This window comes from Aptenodytes forsteri, unplaced genomic scaffold (genome assembly GCF_000699145.1).
Source record: "Aptenodytes forsteri isolate BGI_AS27 unplaced genomic scaffold, ASM69914v1 Scaffold582, whole genome shotgun sequence".
NCBI classification, from domain to species: domain Eukaryota; kingdom Metazoa; phylum Chordata; class Aves; order Sphenisciformes; family Spheniscidae; genus Aptenodytes; species Aptenodytes forsteri.
The window spans coordinates 488260-507938 of record NW_008795675.1 but is presented as its reverse complement, the minus strand read 5'-3'; the positions used below and the strand labels follow the sequence as shown (position 1 = coordinate 507938).

At 41.2% G+C, this 19679-nt stretch overlaps 1 protein-coding gene across 1 annotated transcript in view; it reads right to left on the bottom strand.

Moving 5' to 3' along the window:
- EHBP1 (EH domain binding protein 1) overlaps nt 1–19679 on the bottom strand; it is a 222839-nt gene that overhangs the window by 183154 nt on the left and 20006 nt on the right. Inside the window, 1 exon segment of the mRNA XM_009282606.2 lies at nt 8533–8623. Within this exon segment, the coding sequence (XP_009280881.2) occupies nt 8533–8623 (91 nt within the window).

The window sequence follows — 19679 nt, the reverse complement described above, 5'->3', positions numbered from 1 at the left end:
AATACACCAAAGGGCCTACAAACTGTACTGAAAATTAGTGAAACACTCCTGAAAATACTGAATCTATTGTCAAGCAGGCTTCAATAGTCAATAGTTTCAAACACAAAGAGAGAGCTCTGATGTTTGCGCAAATTCTCAACATTTAGTAATACTTAAGCTATTATCAGCAAGGTACAGTCTCTCCACTCTTGGTAAGTGTCCATTTTTCGACTGTGTGAAACAGGAGGGTCTCACACATCTCTCACCTCATGCACAGGCTAGACAAACTCAAGTCTTGTTCTCCAGTAGTTTCTGCTGGGGAGCACAGAGTGGGCTTGCTTTTACAAGTGGGCTTAATTGTAAAAGTAATATTTCCTGTCATTGCTGAAACTCTTGTACCAAAACAGGAAACATCACAGAAGACTATAAAGCAGCTCTATCTAGTTCAACATACGGCAATACATTGACTGAATAAAAGATGAGACTAGCTCACCCGAGGGCTGCCTTTGGTACACCACCTTTCCTTATAATTACTCACCAGGGGCTGACCTTGACCATGTGAAACTGCCTCACACTCTGCGGGCAAACTTGGACGATGGCAATTAGTAGAGGTGCTGGAGAAGATGATGACATTGCACAGCTTTCCAAAATATAAATACATTTCTGCAGAACTTGGAACAAACCAGGTAATTTTATAAACACTGTTATTTTTGAAGCACTCTCCTCCAATCTAAAAAACAGTTACTATCAATTTTCTGTAATATAAGAAAGTGTATTTATACATATGTACATGTATACATATGTATAAATGTTACATATAACATTTATAAATCCAGTGTCACCCTCTTACAGGGAGGAAGGGGAGGTAGCAAAACCAAAAAACCCTACCAAACCTACACCAGAATTTAAGCCAATTCCGGGGGGGGGGGGGGGGACAGGGACACGACACCAAAACAAAACATGAGAGAGACTGAATATAAACATTCCTTACAGTCACTGCTCAGCTATCTAGATTATAGAACATAAACAGAACAATCAGTAAAAAAACAAAGTTGAAGACAGCCCCAAATCAGGGACTTATATTCTTCATGATGAAGTGATGAACCAAAGGCAGATGCAGGCAAATCAGCTAACTAGAGTACATTATGGAAGTCACTTCTCCAGCCCCTGTATGTAGGGGATTTCATGAACTGGCACATACACCATTCCTATCACGACCAACTGTGCTCACTGCTGCTTACAGTTTTCCTTGTCTCTACAAAAATATCTTTCCTGACCTTTCAAAAACAAAAATTACATTATTTCAAGAGCCTACCCTTCCAGATGCTTTATGTTACCCATCTGCTTTCTCCCTTCTTCACTACCGCCTCGTCTCATCCTGCCTCTGTTGTGCAGGGTAATTGCAAGTTACTTTCCTGTAAGATCCTAGAGCTGACCATAATAGTTTAAGCCTGCTGCAAATTATGGAACAGTTTATATTTATGAATAAAAAATATGTTCCTATAGCCAAGCCCTCAATATTGTTTTTTAAAAGCAAAAGTCATAACCAGACCTACCACTATTCCTCATCTGCAGCCCCAGGAGCGGCTTTACTGCGAGCCAGCGAGCCGCTGCTTTTCTTTCCCTGATAAAATTTTTGACAACTGCCTATGAACAGACCAGCCCTGCTACTTGTCTCTGTGACAGGCTGCTCAGGGCACAAGAGCCAAGCAGGAGCTCGACTGGCTCCAACAGTGCTTAGCGCAGCTGAGCTTGTAAGGATAGTCCCTCTTCTTCAGTGTTATCCAGGCAGAACACTCAGACAGGAAGAGAAAAAAAAAATTAATAACTCAAAGAGGAGGAGCTGACATTAGGCACCCAGATCCTTCAGCTGGTGCCTCCACGCCAGCAGTGTGGCTTGTGAAGTCTGAGCATTGCTCTGATTTTCTCTATGTGATGAGTTCCTCCAAAGCCATACATCATCTGGGGACAGTCAGAGGTCAGTATGATCCAGCTGCTAACGGACCCGCTGGAAAAGGAATGGATTGGGAAAAGCTGCCGATTCCCCCACACCAAAGGAAACCTCAGCTGGCAGCTTGTGGATGGCTCCTTCTTCTTCTGTACCATAGCTCAGTATCACAAAGGGAGGATACAAATTAAAGACCGTACTCCAGACTACAGCTTGCATCCCCATGATCATCCTGAAATCACTGTGCTTGGCCCTTCCGTTAAAAGAGGCTGGGCACCAGAACTATGCTCCCATTGCACTCCCGCCCTGGGATGCAGTCCAAAAAACCCAGCACATGCTAAAGAAGAAAGTTCAAAGCTCTGGCAACACCAGGCAGCCTTCATTCAACCCACTCCTGTCAGTGTTCATTGAGAGTAGATGAGGAAACTAGCAGATTCCCACAGGTCCTCCCATGAAGATCTTCATCAGCATCCACATGTAAGTATGTAAGTTGTGTACAGCACAACTGTAATTATGCATCCATGTATTACTGCTAAAAAGCTACAGAAAGACTGCTATGCTTGTAAAATGAGCAAAACCTCGTCTTCACTAGGAAACAGATTCTCTAGCACTGGGCTGTTCAAACTTAATTTCACACATATGCATTCGTGACATTCTGTAAATACATGATTCGTGCTATGTCTTTCACCAAACCTTGCCTTATTCACTGCCCACAATAGATAATGCTCAGGTAAAGAGCCTCTTCACCTTCTCATCAAGCAGTTTCTAGCCTTATCTATTGGGCTTCATATTAAAAAAAAAAAAAAGAACAGAATGCAGGTTTATTTTTGTCATAGTTTTCTGGGACATCCATCACTGCACCTCAGAACGTCACCAAAATTTAACTTTACAGGATCCCTGGAAAAGAGAAGGGTATTATGGTCCCAAATTTACAAGCAGCAAAAGACTAGCCAGTTTCCACTAATTTTGCATGGTCTGCTTAAATCATCTAGGACCTTACTTTATAGGGATTAAGCATGAAACAACCTTTTGTTTTGTTTTCCAAAGCAGACTTTTTTCCACTTTAAGTGCAATGATAGCCGCTCAACGCTGCTGCAAGTCAGTCCCCATATGCCCCAGACACCCACAAAATGGAAAGATATATCAAATCTAGCTTTAATACTCTATCTAGCCTCAGTCAGGAACTTTGTAGATGAGGATGGGACAAAACTGAATTCACTAAGGCAGCATTAAACCACATAACAGTGAGGCAGTCTTTTCTGTTCATGTCTTATACCTTCTTTAACAACCACACTCCAACTTCTTTATCGATTAAGCAGTTTTGCTCACCACTCAGTCCTCATGCTTTCCCTAACGACTGTCTGCGTAATGAGGCAGCAATGCTGTAGGAAAACAATTTGCAGTTGCCTTATTAAAGACTAGATCATATACCTAAAAGGGTACACACCAACCATTAGAATGACTCATCCTAATTTTGACCGCTTGCATTTGCAACCCAACACGATCTCCTTACTTTACTAATAAACCGAGAAGCCCCAGGAGTGCCGTTACTGAACTGCGCTGGTCCCAGGCAGTCATCAGCATGTCAGAGTCACAACATGCCTTTGTAACTCCAGTCAGTGAAGAAGCTGGTAGTGACAAGCAGGGCTGGCACTAGGCAACGAAGTAGCCAGAAAAGGCAACAGATTGCCAAGGACAGCAAAGCAGGTGACCCAACTGCTGCTTTATTGATGGCATATCCTTGAAAAAAGGCTGGGCAGGCTGCTGTTGTGGACAAGAAGGGATCCTTTTTACTCCCTACATATAGATCCTTTTTATTCCCTGTCCCTCTGCTTCCCTTGGCTCTGCTCTCACTGTTAAGTCCTTCCCCCATTCCCAACATTGTTCCTTCTCCTCTCTGTTTAAACAGTTTTCAATAAACCTGCAGCGGAAGTGCTGAAATCACAAGCAAGGCACCTTCTTTCAGCTTTGATACAAAAAGGATCTTTGAAGAATAATTCTGTCAGGCTCTGAGAAGCAAGTGCAAATTTGATTCTTCAGAGGTGTATAATTCAACCGCAAGCCTGTATGTGTTCACAGGAAGAGCAGAAAGTACCTCCTTGACATCACGGCAGCATCTCTTTTCAAATTGAAATTTCTTAGTTCAAAGCCTGGAAATGCGAGAGCATCTCAGTGAAATGAAGGTAAACATATTTACAACACATTTTTCCCTTGTTCTACACTAGAACAAAGACATTCCTCCCCCACTCAAAAAAAAGCCAAGTCCAAAAGCCCATGGCCTGAAAACCTGGGAACAACATGCCAGTGTGACAGGGTACCAAACAGGAATAGTTAAGCAAGTCCACTGCCACAAGCTCCACCTTCTGTAAACTATGGAGACCAGTAACCATCTAAATGAGGTTTGAAAAATTGTGGCAAGCCCCACGTACCTGATTTTGAAGTAAGACAACATTTGCACCAGCAGAATGTTGACTTCCACTCCCCACCCCAAGCTGGAAGTTCATTTTGGTTCTAGGATTGCTCAGTAATTCTACCAAATATAGCAAGACTGCAAATCATCTTCTGTAAACTCCTGGCACACACGATGAAGATGCCCAGCTATACAGAGCCATCTTGTCTTGACACGCCTCTTGAAAAGCATCAAAATCAGACTTGCCCAGATAGAGGGGATCCCAGAATAGAGCTGTAAGTAACTTAAATATACATTAAGGTCAGTAACTGCTGGATACATTTATGGTCCTGTATCCATCCATCAGACTGCCATTTAAATGCTCTTTCTAAATGGTTATTGCTGTTTATTTGCAACACTTTGAAACTTACTATAATTTAACATATCTACAGCTCCTATCCTATGCTTCCCACAGTAACAACTAAAATACTCAGACTCCTGCACACGATGTCTCCCATGATTTCTTCTGAAGGACCACGCTAGTAGTTTACTTTGAAAGAAAGTATGTGGGCCAGAAGGCATATCAAAATCATAGAAAACCACAAAAATAAGGGCTTCAAAGGACATCAAGAACTCAGCTTTCAGCTCAACGGTATCTTAAGATTACATTAGTTAAGCAGGCCAGTTTCAGTATACGTCCGTAACACCATCATACCATCTTCCAAGTCGCACCACATTTTTTGGTGACGTATCTCTTGTACTTTCCCAGTACAAGAGAGACATGGAGCTACTGGAGAGAGTCCAGCAAAGGGCCAGGAAAATGTTTAAGGGACTGGATCATCTCTCATAGGAGGAAAAGCTGAGAGCTGGGACTGTTTGGCCTGGAGAAGGAAGGCTTGGCAAAGGGCCAGGAAAATGTTTAAGGGACTGGATCATCTCTCATAGGAGGAAAAGCTGAGAGCTGGGACTGTTTGGCCTGGAGAAGAGAAGGCTTGGGGGGGAGATCTTATAGATGCATATAAATATCTGAAGGGAGGGTGCAAAGAAGACAGAACCAGGCTCTCCTCAGTGGTGCCCAGTGACAGGACAAGAGGCAGTGGGCACAAAGTGAAACAGGAGGTTCCCACTGAACATCAGGAAACACTTTTTCACCATGAGCGTGATAGAGCACTGGCACAAGTTGCCCTGAGAGGTTGTGGAGTCTCCCACCTTGGGGATATTCAAAAGCCATCTGGACACAGTCCTAGGCAACCACCTTTAGGTGGCACTGCTTAAGCGGAGGGGTTGGACCAGATGACCTCCAGAGGTCTTTTCTAACCTCAACCATTCTGTGAGTCTGAACTAACATAGGGATATCCCTTATTATCCCAAAGAAGTCTTTACAACATCTTTACAGTAAGGTAAGACCTCATCCCTCTCCTCCTCCTTCTCAAAGCAGCTGAAAAACACAGAAAATTATTAATGCTTTGTACTCACTGAGCCCAGTGTCCATCAAAAATAAAATAAGAGGAAATATTCATTTGACTTGCTTCCAAGAAAGCAATTAGATGAGACAAAAATGTTGAGTAAAGTATTTTACTAGCAGGATGACTAAGAGATCAAGAACATTTATTGATCTACACTCTTGGACCCAAACAGCTCAAATCATATCAACTACCTAAGCTTTAAAGTTAACTCTATCCTCTGCCCAGGCCTCAGGGCCACTCAGCCTCTTTCAAAGTATCTTTGTGGGTTCTTATTAAGCATGAATTAGTTAGCAAAAGACTTTTCTGAGTCTCAGGTAAATCTGCCAGTTTATTCAAGAGTTGCTTCTATTGCCTGGTGACCAAAAGAGAGGACACTCACAGGAGGACAGATCCTGGAACTTTATGGCCCAGCTGAAAAGACTTGAAGACCAAAAAGCTGAGCTAGCATCATAAAATCCTCTTGCCTCAGTGAAATGTTGCACTGGAGCCTACGGCGTCATGTCCATAACACCACAGGCAGAAACCCGTCACTTCAAAGCCCTACTGGACTTTTGTTAGGGCTTCTGTTTCTGAACATATTCTGAATCTCAACAAACCAGTCATTCACGGACACATACCTTGCTTTTCACCAAGCTTTTCAGGGTTACAGTGCTTGTGTTAAGTATTGAATTTACTGTTCTATATTATCTTTTCTCTCTCTATTCTACAGAAATTAAACAAAGCTAAAATAGAAGAGTTATCACAGGGTAAGCCACAACAGACACCATACATCAGCAGTTACTGCCTAGATATACACCATGCTATTCAAGGAAACTTGAGTAAGTTTATCCTTCAACGAAAGAGGAACAGTCTGACTGGCTTTGATGAAGAGTACAAACATTAAACAGGAGCCTTGGAAAAGGTGCCAGACTAAGTTCACACCCTTGTTTACTCACCAGGTAACACCTTTGGGTTTTCATACACTAAAGTAGAATTTAGGACGCACACACTGGAGTAGGCATTTGGTTGTGCAGTCACTTTCAGTCAGTAACCAGTCTTTAGATAAAGCAGTTTAGAATAGCTTAGACCTCAAGTTGAAAGACAAAATACAGCAAATATGCATGACAATCAGAAAAAGAAGTCAGAGAAAGAGTACCACCAGTAAAAAAACCCAAAAGTCTGAGTAGGGTAGGAAACTGTATATCACATTTTCTAAACATTTAAGTTCTTCAACATAATTATTTCAAGCTATCTTCTCTATCATGGGTGCCCTCTCTCCACCATCCCAGAGTTTTTGGAAGTATCATTTTGAGTTACATGCATACACCAAAAAAAAAGCTTAGACCATCTCTATTTAACTGAAGTGTTAAAGATTTATTAAAAGGCTGAGTTCCAAAACTTCCTCTCTGGACAAGACCATCTGCCATAAGCCCATCCAGGGTAAGAGGCAACAGCTGTGCGGAGAAGGAATGCACAAGTGCAGGTGAGTTATCTTGAAAAGGAGATGTTCCTGGGAAGGGAGGAAACCAGCACGCACTCCTTCCCCCTGCAAACCTGCCCAGTGGTTAGGACACTTCTTTTCCCCAGCTCATTCGTGTTGCCCTTCACAAGCTTTTGGACAGATTGGGGACAGCCCTACACCAGAAGACACAAGGCAACAAAAGAAAACCTGCAATACGACCAGTGTTCAAAGGCCTTTGCTTGCCTGCTGCACGCATGATAAAGGCTCCCCACCTCCCTGGGCAACAACTGACTGCTGGGATTGGCAGAAGATTTTACTCTTATTAGTCAATAATACAATACCATACAAGACATTGTCATAGTAGACACTGCAGAGGTTTAGAAACGCTTGCCATTTGTTTCAATCTCAGTGTAAATGGAGAGTGTTGTGGGGTTTTTTAAGCTTCATTTTCTATGGAAACCAAGCCACACACCCAGACTGTCTCGTCTTTCCCTTCGCCCCAGACGCAAAGGAGGCTCCATACAGGCTAACTGCATCTTACTGTCAGAGCAGTAAAATTCAGCAGTCTAGACAAACTGAGCACCATTTAACAAAAAGACAGTAATCTCATAAGGCTTTCAGATGTCTTACTGCAGGAAAAGTAAGGTGAAGCTTGCAGAAGAGAGGGCTACTCTACTTAGCGAACTTTTACACATCAAAAAACGCAACTGCATGCAAGATAAACGTTATGAATCCCCAAATACTGGGCAGACTTCACTTGGAGCTCCCCTTTCCTCAGGTGACCAAGTCATTAGCCACAAATTCACATGCTTCCTCACAGTGTTTGTGGAAGTAAAATGTTAAAATTTAATTCAAATATACACTACTGGCTGAAAGAGCCTGCATTTATTCTTTTTGATTTGTAGTATTTCTAGTTGTGAAATAGCCTCTTATTCAGACTTTATCTCCCTATTGCAGTGATGTCAGATTCTTTATTACTTTTTTTCTTATTAATACACTTCTAGTAGTGAAACAGATTTTCCTTTCTAATTAGGTGTAGCAATTAATAACTTAAATTGAACTGATGATGATACAGTTCTGCTAAACAAATAACCAAAGCTGAAATCAGAGTTAATTGTTTCCATAAATTAGCGTTGACATCTACAGCAGCTTATTCTGAACTTCACAGCTAAACTGAGTTAAAAAGAAAAGAAAAACAATTAAAATATTTCTCATTTATTTGGCTGCTCCCCACACTCAAGAAACCAGTCCCTCAAACAGCTGATCCTTCTTGTCACTGTAGTTAGGACTTACAGCAATCAACACTAACCTTAGAGGATTTTCTTCGGCTCAATCAACTACCCTTAGAGGATTTTTTCCAGCTTCTTCTTGCCCAACCCACCACTAGTTTATCTGGCTGCCTGTTGAAGATAAGGAAGAAACAGCTTAATTTATATACATTTATATATAATATATATAAAAATCAATATGTAAACAGTTTATATTAAAACACTTGCAATACATAATAACCTTAGTGTATACATTATCTCTTAAAAATAGCTCATCTAAAAATCACTCTCAGCATCAGTCATTTAACAGGAAAAATAATGCTGTATTTTTAGAAAAAGGCTGTCCTCCAATCTGCACACTACTGTCATCCTTCTCCTCCTGCTCTCCCTGCCTGCGGGCATCTCCCCAGAGCCAGCAGTGCACCTGAGCAGAAACTCTTCCATGGGGCAGAGAACAGGATCCAGCCTCTTTAAGAGACACCTTGGAAACAATCCAGTACCCAAAATAAACATCAATGCAAACTCTAGTTTGAGTTTCAAAGCAGATATATTGAAAAGGTACTGCTAAGCAGCGAAGAAAACGGGCAATTTTACTTTTTCACCCCCAAAAGGTCTCAAACAAGAGAATCGAGTCCTGTATTACTCCTCAAAATCTCCTTGGATGACCACAGACAGATAAATCAGCACTTCCTCAACTTTCACTCAGAAGCATGCCGAAATTCAGTACGGCTCTCCAAGCAATTGTTTATTTGGTATTTCTAATGAATGTGGATGGAAACCTCAATAAAGGACATTTCCAGTACAAACTATTTTCTCTTTAAATTTCTTAAGATTTATTTCTTGGTTAATAGTTACAGCAATATTACTTCTACCTTATTAGTTTTGCAATTGTCTCCGAGTGATTTCTGATATTCACCTAACTTCCAGGCTTTTTTTTTTTTTTGGCCCATGGTACACTTCCCATTGTATGACCACAATTCTGGTCGCTTCCAGACTCATGACCCCCCTTCCGGAGACACCTGACCCTCCGTTCCAGCTTTGTTTCCTGGCTGATGACCCAACTCCCATCAGCAAGGCTGACTGCAAATCCACCCACAAACGATTTTCAATGGAGTTCACATCTCCACTTAAAAGTGTTGAAGCTGTGACTCTGCCTGGAAAAAAAATTGCTACTCAGTTTTGAGACACTACTGTAAGAATCCTTGCATTTCCAAAGCCAACAGCAAAACCTGTTTCATCTTAAAAAAAAAAAAAAATTCATGGGGGGAAAAAAAAAAAAAAAAAAAGAATGTTACCAAGAAAAAGTCAAGCTATGATGCGCTGAAAGCGTTCTTTATAAGATGCACTCAAAATAATCCACACAAGTAGTCTGAATAAAAAAAAAAAGCAGTGTTCACACTGCTATCCTAGTATTTTATCACAGGGAGACTGTATCTACTTCATAACTAACTTTTCAAATGAAAACCCAACTGGTTTAATAGTCTGAGAGTTCTTTTTAAGCACTGAAATGCTGGCTACCATCACATTATATACCTTCCCATGAAGCTGTTCATCATTTCTGCAGGCTGCAGTAAAACAACTGCATCACCTATGATTCACATTTAAACCCCACCAGAACTAAAGTTCCCCTGAAAAATAGAGTTAAAGGCAGATCCTGTGAAGGAAATGAGGACACTGGCTTTTATTTGCTATTCTGTATCACACCTTACTCCTTTAATATATCCCTTAATTTGCAGGTTGGGATAAATTGAAAGTGAAATAATCAACTGCATTTTAAAGTGTGTAAATTCACTCTTATGGCTTGTTTAGGTGACCTAAACAGTAGGTTGGCTCTTGCTGACGGCTTCTCCTGCAAAATCTTGCTTGGTAACGAGGTCATCCTGTTGCACTTCAAAAGCTCTTTGCTCACTTAGTGTTGGGTGCGTTAGATTCTCATCTGTTGGCACACACCCCCATTCACTTTGATGGGAGCTGTGTGTGCCACCAGGAAAAAACCCACCCCTAAGCAATTTACTTGAAGCAAAGCAATCCAAACCTATGCCTAAGACAAATCAATTTTTTCTGGAGTTATTTCACTTTGCACTTTAAAGCTGACTTATTCTAATTTCAGAAACTAGCTTGTGAACCAAATTTAATTTAACCTTGACTCATTCAATCCTGAGCTTGCCTCTGAACACAAAAAAATGCCCAAATTGGAGGGGCAAGGGGGTTAGGGAAGAAAAAAGAAAAAAAAGGAAAAAGAATATGCATTTCTGCAGTGCTGGCAGCTACACTGAAGACAACCCTCCGTCCGAGAGCAGGACTCTGTGTCCCAGGAGTCACACAAATAGCAGCTTCAGTAGGAAAAGGTAGGACAACACCTGCAGAGGTTAATGGGAAGAGCACAAGTCCATGCTGCCACCAGCTCTCCACCTCTTCTCCCTCTCACCTAAAGGGACACAGTGCTTGGCAGCATGTCTCCTCCCTGTTCCTTCTCGCCAGGGCAGCCAGCCACTATAGTTGGCGGTGGCCTTGGCCTTCTCAGGTGTACAGGAATATCCACCATCAGAAACATGTAAGAGACAAAAAGACAGTCTTCATGGTATACTTAGTACATCATGAAAACATTGAATTCCAACACATGGATTTCAAGAGTAAATTTCCATAAGTTTTCATCAGAAGAGCACTCAGGTTTCCAGAGATCCCGTGAAGGAGGCTAAGAAGGATCCTACCCAGGTCCCTTCCTTTCCTGCAGCTCCAGCTCAAGTAACGGTAATGCTGCTTTGTCCCTCTAGATCTGTTTTGATCTTGTCTTCTTTATCTTAGCATCACAAGTGATTTTTTCTTACAACGGCACTGGATCATCTCCCCAGGGGGGAAACATGCCACGAGCTGGAAAAGTGAAGCAGCACACCCAACTCCACGTGGTGCAACATTTAAACCAGGAGGCCAGCCCGCCGATGGAGATGGCCCAAGAACAGTTATACACGTGTGCAAACAAATGGGCCAAGAGAAGACAGCAAAGTGAGGAAACAGGAGGAGTGTCAGTGTCAGCGCCAAAGTGAGTCAATTCAAAGTAGGAATGAATCCACACCTACATTCCTGCAACGCAGATACTTTTTCATTACAGGGTACTCTAGAAGAGACTCGTGGCTATGCCAGATGCCTCAAAAAAAGAAAAGAGTAAAGAGGCTATATGTAGACACAACACAGTTATTCTGAAAAACTAAGTAGCATAAAGCAATTGTCAAGGGTTGACAAGCCTCAATGCAGAAATCCTTCCAAGTCTGGACAGAAAAAAATAAAATAAAAAAATTATCAGAGATGGGCAGTAAGACTTGACAGTCATCTCCTGTGATACTGGTATGAGCATGTCCCAGGTTGGTAATTGACCTTACATTTAATTCTAATTCTTTCATTTAATTTTAAACCACGCCATTGCTTGCTTGGCTTTACACAGTTTGTCAGAGACAGCTGATGCTTCAATGCAGTTCTCCAGCAGGAGCTGCGTCTGCATCACATACACACACAATTATCACCAAGCCTGGATTTATTTCCCAATTTTGCAGAACTCCCTCTGCCAGAAATATAAAGAAATAACACTAACATGAAAAAGCCAACTGAAGTCTCAACTCAGACTGAGAAGACCAAGCTACGCCGATGGAAGAGCATGACCAGCACTTGCTCCCCTAGGCTCTTTCACCAGTATATTTATTTTGTTAAGTACTAAGTATACTTTGCTCCTTCAGCTTCAAGTATAAGAGAAATCCACATCCAGAGGTACTTTGCCAAAACAAAATGAGGAAGGCCATCACAGTATGGAGGCAGAAAATTTAGCAAAATAGAACGGGGAGAGAAGAGAAGGCAAAAAAAATCCCAAAGGATGAGTTTCCCCACTAAGTATACCACATGCTTAACTCAAATAAAACACAAAGAACAGCAGTTTTTCTAAGGGATTTTCTTCAAGAAAGTCACAAATCCAACAATTCAAAAATATCTCCATAGAACTGTTTTACAAATGAAGCCAAGAGCAACCTTCTCTTCTACAATCTGTTCATTGCTCTTTTATGCCAATATACTTCTAGAAGAAAAAGCCCAGCTCGTATTTTAATCAGCAAATTTGCATTCAAGGTTTAGTGATGTCTCAGTGTTAGGAAACAGCCAAAACCACATAATGCAGTTTGCTCATTTAAAGCATTTAATTAATATTTCCTACTTCAGACTTCTCCCCTCCTTCAACATCATAAACCTGGGCTGCTCATTAACCAACCATAAAAGCAAATAAAATCCCTTCTGAAGAATTAGGCTGAAGACCAGTTTAGTCTCCTTTATAAGTTTACTTTGTAAACTCAGAGATCATTCCAAACACAAAATCCACAACGGTGCAAGCTGAACAAATACTAACGGTCAGCTATAAAAAAAAATTTAAAAGTTAATTTCCTGTGCTGCATGAACAACATTTCGCATTCTTTTAAACCCACCAGGTTTTAGATAGTCACTTACTCAGCTCCAGCAAAGCCAGTATGTTTAAGGTAAGGAATAACACACCACTAACCCTCAGACGATGGGGTTGGGGTGGGGGAAAGAACTGGGTTTTAGCTGAACAGCTACATCTCCATGCTAATTGCTTCAAACTATACAATTCAACACCACCAACCTTTCAGTGGGAGTATTTAATACTCTACTGGAACCTAACACGATTGCTTTGGTGGTGCTTTGCATTCCACCCCGTGCATTTCACCCCATGCCAGTACGCAGCATCGCCAAAGTAGCAGCAGCCCCCTGGGAGGGGGAGCCGAAGGAAGACAGCAGCACTGGGGCATCAGACACTGTCATCATGAAAGGCAGGGACCCAGCGGCTGGTACTGAAGGATCCAGTTTGGATCCAAAAGATCGTATTTTATAAAGCCTACCATAAACTTGTATTTGCTATTTACTCATTTTTGTGTGGTTCACAAGAAACTATTCCTGAAGAAAGGCAATTTATAGCAGTAAGCTTATTTTATTATTTACAAGTAAAACTTACTCAGCAAAGAAGCAGGTAAGATTATGATTTCAAAGTTTGTGGCTCAGAAAAAGAGCTTCATCATTGTCCTGCATACTTAGTAACTAAAAAGAGATTTAAAATACAGATTAATAGAACATCCATAATTAAAAACCATGCCTGCTTCTCCCATCAGATGGAAGCCATGATTCTGGTATCTTCAATTCTCCCATTGCAGCAACTGATTTAAAAAGAAAAATAAGAGAAAATACTGGAACCAGACTTTGCCATATCCACAATTTTCAAATAAAGTAATAAAAACATTCCACAGACTGGAAAAAAAACACGTGATCTGTTCATCACCTTATACACCGCAAATTTCACCGATTGAAAAGGAGATTGTGCAAGATTCAAGGTCTTCTGGGGTTTGGTTTGATCATTCCAGGAAATATTTGGCACAATATTTTGATTACAGAACTCTCCAAACATCATTTGTGAAAGAAGGACATAAAATCAGTCTCCTGTTAGCTCGTGTTTTGTAAACCTTTTAGCAGAAGCAGATATCATTAACCAGGACCTATTTCTCCACCAAATTTACCACTCAATAACAGAAAACTACAAAAGACTTATGTTTAGAATCTGTTGTTAGAAAGAATTGCAAATGCACTTAACTTTAATTATGGCCACTGAAGCCAATGGCAAGACCAATTACTAACAACCCTTTGGTGAAAGGAGAAAAAAAAAATAGGTAACAGTATTTGTTTGTAACAAGGTATCATTACATTTAATAATATTCAATAATCTTTAAATGCCTGTAATGCACAAGGTACCTTTTTTGTATGTACACAACAGCCTGCATGTTTGTTTTGGCATCTAATTGCCTAAGTGTTGGGGTTTGCCTTTTTTTTTATTATTATTTTTGCCTTTTTTTTTTTGGTTAAGCTTGTTTTATTTTTACTGTGTTTGATTTGAACTGCATTAATTATTACAGGCTGCTAGATTAGTCTTGTGAAGCAAGCTTAAAAGAGTATAATTAACAAGAGAAGCAGCAGTGTTAGCACAATAGCATGCAGATGCACCTATTGAAGGATAAAAATAATTACTTGAGGACTGATGTCAAAGTACTTCTGATAAGAATTTTTTTTTTTTAAATAACCTTTTGTCCCCTCTGCATTGTGCATACCAGCATGACGTGCGAGGTTTTCATTAGGAACCAATACTCCCTCCCCACCAGCACAGTCTCTTCTACGCGACTGCTGGAATGCTATCAGGGCTCTCTACTGGTCTCTTAAAAATACATGTGATTGGTTCTACACCACCATTAATTTGGGATGAACGTTACTTTTCCTCATTTTACAGATAATTATTTTGAAAAGCTCTCTTTGCAAGTGCACTCTTCTGCGCTGGGACCTACACTATGCCGTGTATTACCATTAGCCAAGGAATTAATCAACGGCCTTTCACGAGCCTTGTACTAAGTTTTTTTCCTTCAGAATTTCCTGTTGGTCATGATCAGTGAAATTCCAACTCCTGGAAGTGCAGTCAAGTCACCACCGATGCTTTAAACAGGCCTAGAGATGCTGGTAAGAATGCTGTCATATGTTGATGCATTTGCCAAATGAGTGCTTTCACTGAGTGAAAGTACAGCACTGATTGCAAAAGCCAGAAACATTAAGAAGAAAATAAAATGCCATGCAGATAAAACCCATCTGAGCTAATTGGAAGATGATGTACATTACAAGATGAAGCTCTGCATTTCAGGAAGGGTTTGGGGTTTTCTTCCCTGCCTCCCCTTAACTTCCATCATGGAAGTTAAGGGTATTCAAAACACTTTGTAACCCAGACACCATTCAATGTAGTTGTACAAGATGCCAAGACACATCCACCAGCAAATTCAGGTAGGATGGCTGACGTGTTCACCTGGCCTAGCCTGTCTACTCCCACTTCTCCACTGCAGACTCCCACATAAGGCCTGCGAACAGACTTCTAAACCATCTCACAGCATTACCACGTTAGACTCTCTGAATTAAAACAGCAGTCTCCCAACCTAACTCATTGCGGAATATGCATCAACCCCCTAAAATAAGACAAAGCTTGTTCTTCCCTCACTGCAACCATCCAGTAGTCTTAGCAAGGCTGGGAAATTTCATTAAAACAGGCACAGCAAGAGGATACCATAGCTGAGATCCTTCCACTTCAGTGTCTTCACTTTCTACACGTAACACAGGAAATTCCTCCTTCATTTCTTCCCACCAGAGGTCTCTACACATTTTTTCAAGACTACACAAGCTGTCAAAAGACCAGGATTTTCCTTGTGAACGGTATTTTAGGCTTTTTTTTTTTTAAATAGAGCTGCAGCTAAACAGACTGGCTTCTACAAGACTTATGTCTCAAGATTAGGCTTTGCTTTTCAAAAGAAGTTCTAGTCTGGCTTTGCTTGGTTTAAACAAAATAAATGGGACAAAGCAAGACACTGACTATTTTACAAGTGCAGTCAGACCTACTGAATCTGCACAGCGTCTATTTGCGAGGCTGAGCGTGGAATGTGTAGTACATACTGCTGATGACTTGGTTTTCTTAAACCAAACACAAATGAAGTTTGCAGAATGAGCTGGATTAAACAAAGCCCAAGTCCATCTGTTTTTCAGAACAAGAGACAAGGACAGATTCAGCTTCATTTTTCAAGGAGTTATTGCAGCAAAGAATCTTCAGCAAAACAAACTTGGCAGGACTATCTAGCAAAATATTTTCTTAAAGCTTTTTGCAACATAATTTTATACTGCAGAACATAACTTCTGAAGACTAGGGTCAGTTTGTACGTTCTTTAACGTCCTTGTGGCAGTAACAGGAGGATGCCTTGACTAGTCATGAATTTTATGTCACATCCAGCTGCCCTCCATGTAGAAGCTTTGTTTGCCTGATCCAATTTAGCCTTGCTTGTCCCAAGGAGGGATTAAGAGTATTGCACCAGAAGGACCAAGTGGATCTCTTCTCTCACTCTCCTACAACCATAGACACTCCCCTTAGGCAGACATTTACTCCAGCAATGCTTAGTCCACACGTTCACGCTACACATTCTACCACAGCTGAGCTTAGAAAAGCCTCCCAGTACTCTATAACAAACAATGCCTACAGAAAACAAGAGCTGCTTGAGGCCACCTAAAAGCTTGCTTGTAAAACCAGCTTCCCCAGTCAAGTAAGTTCAGAGCATTAAAACCCCACTAAATGCAGGTCAGGTTTTTGTGCGTGGCTAGTGGGGGCTCAGGCTAACTGGCAGGGAGGAGCACAGGCTAATGGAGACATTCAGACAAACCTTAAATGGAAAGAGCAGAGCATGTTGTTTTATAGTGGAAAGTTCACAGGAGGCTACCGTGAGTCAGATCTTTCTCAGATGTCTGATTTTCCTTTCTATGTTCTTTTTTCAGAATATTTAGTCTTCTACATTTTAACAATAATGAATCAATGTTTTTAAAAAAAAAAAGCTTTCAGTTTAGAGTTGGTAAGATGCTCCTCCTGAGCGACGTGTGGCAAGAGCAGGCACTACGCAAGCCCGCTTGCGCAGTCTGCCCAGTCCTGACCCGCGGTGAACTCGCTATTCTGATCGACTTCCCTGCAGAGCTGGGGCCTGACAACTGCCAAGTGAATAAACACAAACTAGTTAGAAATCAAACTCATTTTCACCTCGTACGTAACAGTGCATTTGAAAGCTGGTTTAAGAAGGTGAAGTGCTAGACCATCTATCTGCTATGAAACCCAAGTGCTGAATGCAGACCTTCGTGCACCCAGCCTCCACATCCTGCACTTCCTCAAGCGGACACAAGTGATCAGCGTTATCTGCTCAGCTCTTCACGAATGTCCATGTTCACTGTGGTGTAAAACAATAAAACAGATTAGTAACAAGAACCAGGGAAACACAGTTTTAGGAAACTTCAGCAAGTAAACCAGGAATTTTGAATTCAAATTCCAGCTCCTGTTCTCACTGACTATACAGCCTTCAGAAAATTTTAAGATGGACACTGAGCAGCATCAACCCTCCCTTTGATTTTAGTCATGCTCCATGACCTACCTATACCTCTATCTACAGACCAAAGATAATATCTCCATACAGCAATGTATGTGCATTACTGAGGCTACTTTAAACTATTGTGTGTTATCCCTTCTCATTTTGAAGCACTACAAGTGTAAATGTCAGATGTATTCTCACAATAAAAAGTGCAAAAAGCATAACTAAAATAAAACTGACTGACAAATGCTGCCTGAAACGTAGCTTCAACCCATCAAAAACAAGTGCCCACATTAAACAATATATTTCTGTACTAAAAATATGCAAGATGCTTCTCGGCACACCATTGTCAATTTTAATCAGACCGCATTACAAAACAGATCCTACTCTATTTTGCACATTTTTTTTTTTTCCAAATAACATTTGAACAGAAGGCCCTTCTGTTTTTCAATTTGAAAACAGTAGAGGAAAATTTTGTGCAGTTCCTGCAGAACAGAAGAAAAGTGTGCATCTTTCACCAAAACCACAGTGCGAGAAAACTGAACTATTCACAATAGAATCTTCTTCCTCTAATTTGTCTAAAACAGATTTAAGAGAGATTCTGCATAGCAATTAAAGAAGAGGATGATCTTCATTGTTCTTACTGCCTGGGCAAGTTTCATATTCACACACTGATACAAGAATGAAGGTTTAGATTCATGAGCCACAGGCTGCAACATGCTGTTCCACAGGGATTCCAATGTCCACGTTAGGACTTGGACAAAGCAAGTCGCAGAAGCAACAGTGTGTTAATGCCTCTATCCTCTTCCTCTCCTTGCAGTCCGTGGACTCATCCTGAAGGAATTACAGTTCAGTGTGGGCAGGAGTAGGTGAATCTGGCGCCGTGCATCTTTCAAAGCTCCCTTCCAAACCAACAGCAACAGGGTTTTCTTGTCTGTTTTTGTTTCTTAAGGCCATGTTTTGGATTACACAAAGCAACTTCTATCATTTGAAGATGCACAGAAGTTGTGAACATGCTAAAAGTTTCTGAGTGGGCAGCAAGTACAGAATGGTACAAGCTTGTAGGGTTTGTCTGAAGAGAAAGTTCATATCACCTACCTCAGGTGCCCAGATTACGGGACTGAGATACTTATACAGTAATTACTGTTTTTAATTAAAAAGGCTGATATCTACAAAGAGCAAATGAGTGCTAAGACACACAGTAGTCTGCCTCTTCAATGCTTTTAAGTCTGAAAAGCTTGAATATATACTTGAAGCTATAAAGACACTGCAAACTCTTGATTTGCACTCCAAAGAAGATTGTAGCCCAACACTGGGTAGTGCGACACAAGTACGTAGTAAGGAAAGGGGCAGAGCTATGGTTTGCTGTGTCCATACAGGGAGCAGCATGGAAGGGCTAGCATGATACAAACTCATACTTAGTTTTCTAAACGATGACTTAACTGAGCCCTAAATTAATCCGCATGTATTCTGAGACATGGGCACTCCTGGCCCATGCACAATGAGCTGTCCAATTAAAGGTTCCTCATCTGTCAGCAGCCTCCTTTCCCTTTTCTAAATATCACAAAGAGGGGGAAAAAAAAAGGGGGGGGGAGGAGGGGGAAGGGAAAACGTGACATGCTGTGCTAGCTCCTTTCCCCTACCTCTACGCAGGAGACCAGACTTTGCAAATACTGTCAGGTGCTCTCAGTCACAGCCATAACAAATACGGTATCAAGAAGTATGCACTCACTTTCAGGGAAGGAGGGCATTGAAAGATGAGATCTTGAACTGCTTTCTCAGCTTTGATTCTGGCATCACCTTTGCTGTATGACCAACCACAGGATTATGAATCGCCTGCTTTCAGCAAAGCGCCCCATTACCAGGAGGAACACGCCTCCTCTTCTCAATAGCTGGGGCACTGGTAGAAGTAACACAGCTTTCTGCCACCCTTCAGAGGCACAAAACTAGAAGATTTTACCAACTGCGATAATGCACCAGCTACTGGAAATCTCTGAAGCAGCCACAGCATCGAAACACCACAGAGAAACATGGGAACCTTGCATTTAAACTTGGGTCCCAACCGAAGTCACACACTTGCGCAGTAAGCAAAACAAAAAGCCCCAAAGCCTCTACAGACCTCATCCTCTCCAAGCTTAATGAGACCTTCAAAATGTAAAAAATTAAAATAAGCCAACGTGATAAATTTTGCAGCAGTAAGCTCTACGTGGATAGTTTTCAAA